The sequence below is a fragment of the Primulina huaijiensis genome, unplaced genomic scaffold (genome assembly GCF_012295235.1).
Source record: "Primulina huaijiensis isolate GDHJ02 unplaced genomic scaffold, ASM1229523v2 scaffold205003, whole genome shotgun sequence".
Lineage (NCBI taxonomy): Eukaryota > Viridiplantae > Streptophyta > Magnoliopsida > Lamiales > Gesneriaceae > Primulina > Primulina huaijiensis.
The window spans coordinates 1-903 of NW_027353891.1; the positions used below are offsets into that span (position 1 = coordinate 1).

A 903-nucleotide genomic window follows, 5' to 3' on the forward strand; every position below is an offset into this window, starting at 1 on the left:
TTTCCCGTCGAAGCCTATGGGATTATATGCAACCATTTGGGATGGCTCCGAGTGGGCTACTTCCGGTGGCAAGTATAGAGCTAATTACAAGTATGCACCCTTCGTGGCGGAATTCACCGACCTCGTTCTACATGGATGCACGTCGGATCCACTTGAAGAGGTGATCGACACCGGCTGCGCCGAAAAAGATAGCCAATTTGATACTGCTGATTTTGCTAATATAACCCCGAGACAGAGGTTGGCCATGAAAAGATTTAGGAGTAAGTACGTATATTACTCGTACTGTTATGACATCGTGAGGTATGCCGTGCCACCGCCGGAATGTGACGTTGATCCGACTGAGAAGCGGCGGTACAAGGACAATGGACGGTTGAGGTTCGACAAGTTACATAGACGGAGTTACAAGAGAAGAGGGGAGATTGTTAAAGCAAAGCGTTACGATCAAAATGAAGACGATGAAGGCTGAAATTCATACACCAAATTTCATGTATATAGTATTATATATACTTGATTTGTCTTTTTTATTATTTTCTATCTTATTTTTAAATTTATGTTTTGGGCAAAAAATTTACACGTGGGAGCACTAGATTGGAGAGAATATTCTTTTCTTGTAAAATAAAATAAATTGTTCAAGGATTTGAATGTGAAATAAATTTGTGTGATATTTACGAAAATTTTAGAATATGGTTTGAAGATGAATGTACCTGTGATGAATTTGAATTTTTAGTTGGAACACCGAGTCGGATCTTCCTAAATAATTATTAATCCAGGTCAAATTGACATGGTTTAGTTCCCAAATTAAACACGCGCAAAGCTCATACGCATACATAGCTGTTAAAGTTAAAATGGCTGAAAAATTATTAATCCAATCTACTTATTTTAGATGACGAGACAGGGCGAGCA

The 903-nt window shown here is 38.5% G+C and overlaps 1 protein-coding gene across 1 annotated transcript; it reads left to right on the forward strand.

Annotated features, from left to right (window-relative positions):
* Positions 1 to 16: 16 nt before the first annotated feature.
* LOC140966331 (probable xyloglucan endotransglucosylase/hydrolase protein 30) lies at positions 17 to 466 on the forward strand. Its single transcript, XM_073426644.1, has one exon. It carries the CDS (start codon positions 17 to 19, stop codon positions 464 to 466), a length of 450 nt encoding a protein of 149 aa, XP_073282745.1.
* Positions 467 to 903: the final 437 nt, after the last annotated feature.